The sequence below is a fragment of the Ailuropoda melanoleuca genome, unplaced genomic scaffold, assembly GCF_002007445.2.
Source record: "Ailuropoda melanoleuca isolate Jingjing unplaced genomic scaffold, ASM200744v2 unplaced-scaffold42517, whole genome shotgun sequence".
NCBI classification, from domain to species: domain Eukaryota; kingdom Metazoa; phylum Chordata; class Mammalia; order Carnivora; family Ursidae; genus Ailuropoda; species Ailuropoda melanoleuca.
The window spans coordinates 1-598 of NW_023214412.1; the positions used below are offsets into that span (position 1 = coordinate 1).

At 46.8% G+C, this 598-nt stretch overlaps 1 protein-coding gene across 1 annotated transcript; it reads right to left on the reverse strand.

Annotated features, from left to right (window-relative positions):
* Positions 1-347: 347 nt before the first annotated feature.
* On the reverse strand, positions 348-431 carry LOC117799087 (sarcolipin; the record flags this gene model as incomplete). Its single annotated transcript, XM_034651542.1, has 1 exon — positions 348-431. A coding segment is annotated over exon 1 (84 nt), but the record flags the coding sequence as incomplete, so codon positions are not given.
* Positions 432-598: the final 167 nt, after the last annotated feature.

Genomic DNA, 598 nt, shown 5'->3' on the forward strand with positions numbered 1-598 from the left:
AAGTGTTGACAACTGAGAGCTGCTTAAGCTTGCTTAGCAATATTTGAGGACAAAATCACATTTAATGAACATTGATGAACTTTGAGTGTTCACATCAGGGTCATTACGTGCTTATGAAAGACAATGAAAGGCTTATTGTGATGGCTGAAACAGATGGTAGTGCCCAACAGAGTCGATGAAAGGACTTTGAGTTGTTCTACGTTGCGCTATTCAGGCCATGTATAGACAGAGCAAAGAGCGTGCAGCTTTGCAGATCCCATGGTTCTGCTCTCCACTTACATTGTTCTTCATAGAGGTACAGGCTTAGGGTAATCCAAGAGGCATTTGGCAGTTCCTTAATCCTGATAAGATTTCACAAGAATCCACATGAGGAGGACTGTGATCAAGACGATCATGAAGTTGAGGAACAGCTCCTGTGTAGATCGCTCCATCTTTGTCAGTGATTTTGACGCCGGATAGCCAAGCAACGGGAAACCTCACGGACTCCTTGACGTGCAAGGTTCTGTGGGACGTTAGCCTCTCCTGGAGAGGATGACCGGTGCGTCTGCCTTCTGGACCCAAGAGGCCGATGTGGAGAGCCTTCCTCTCCTCTGCTCTG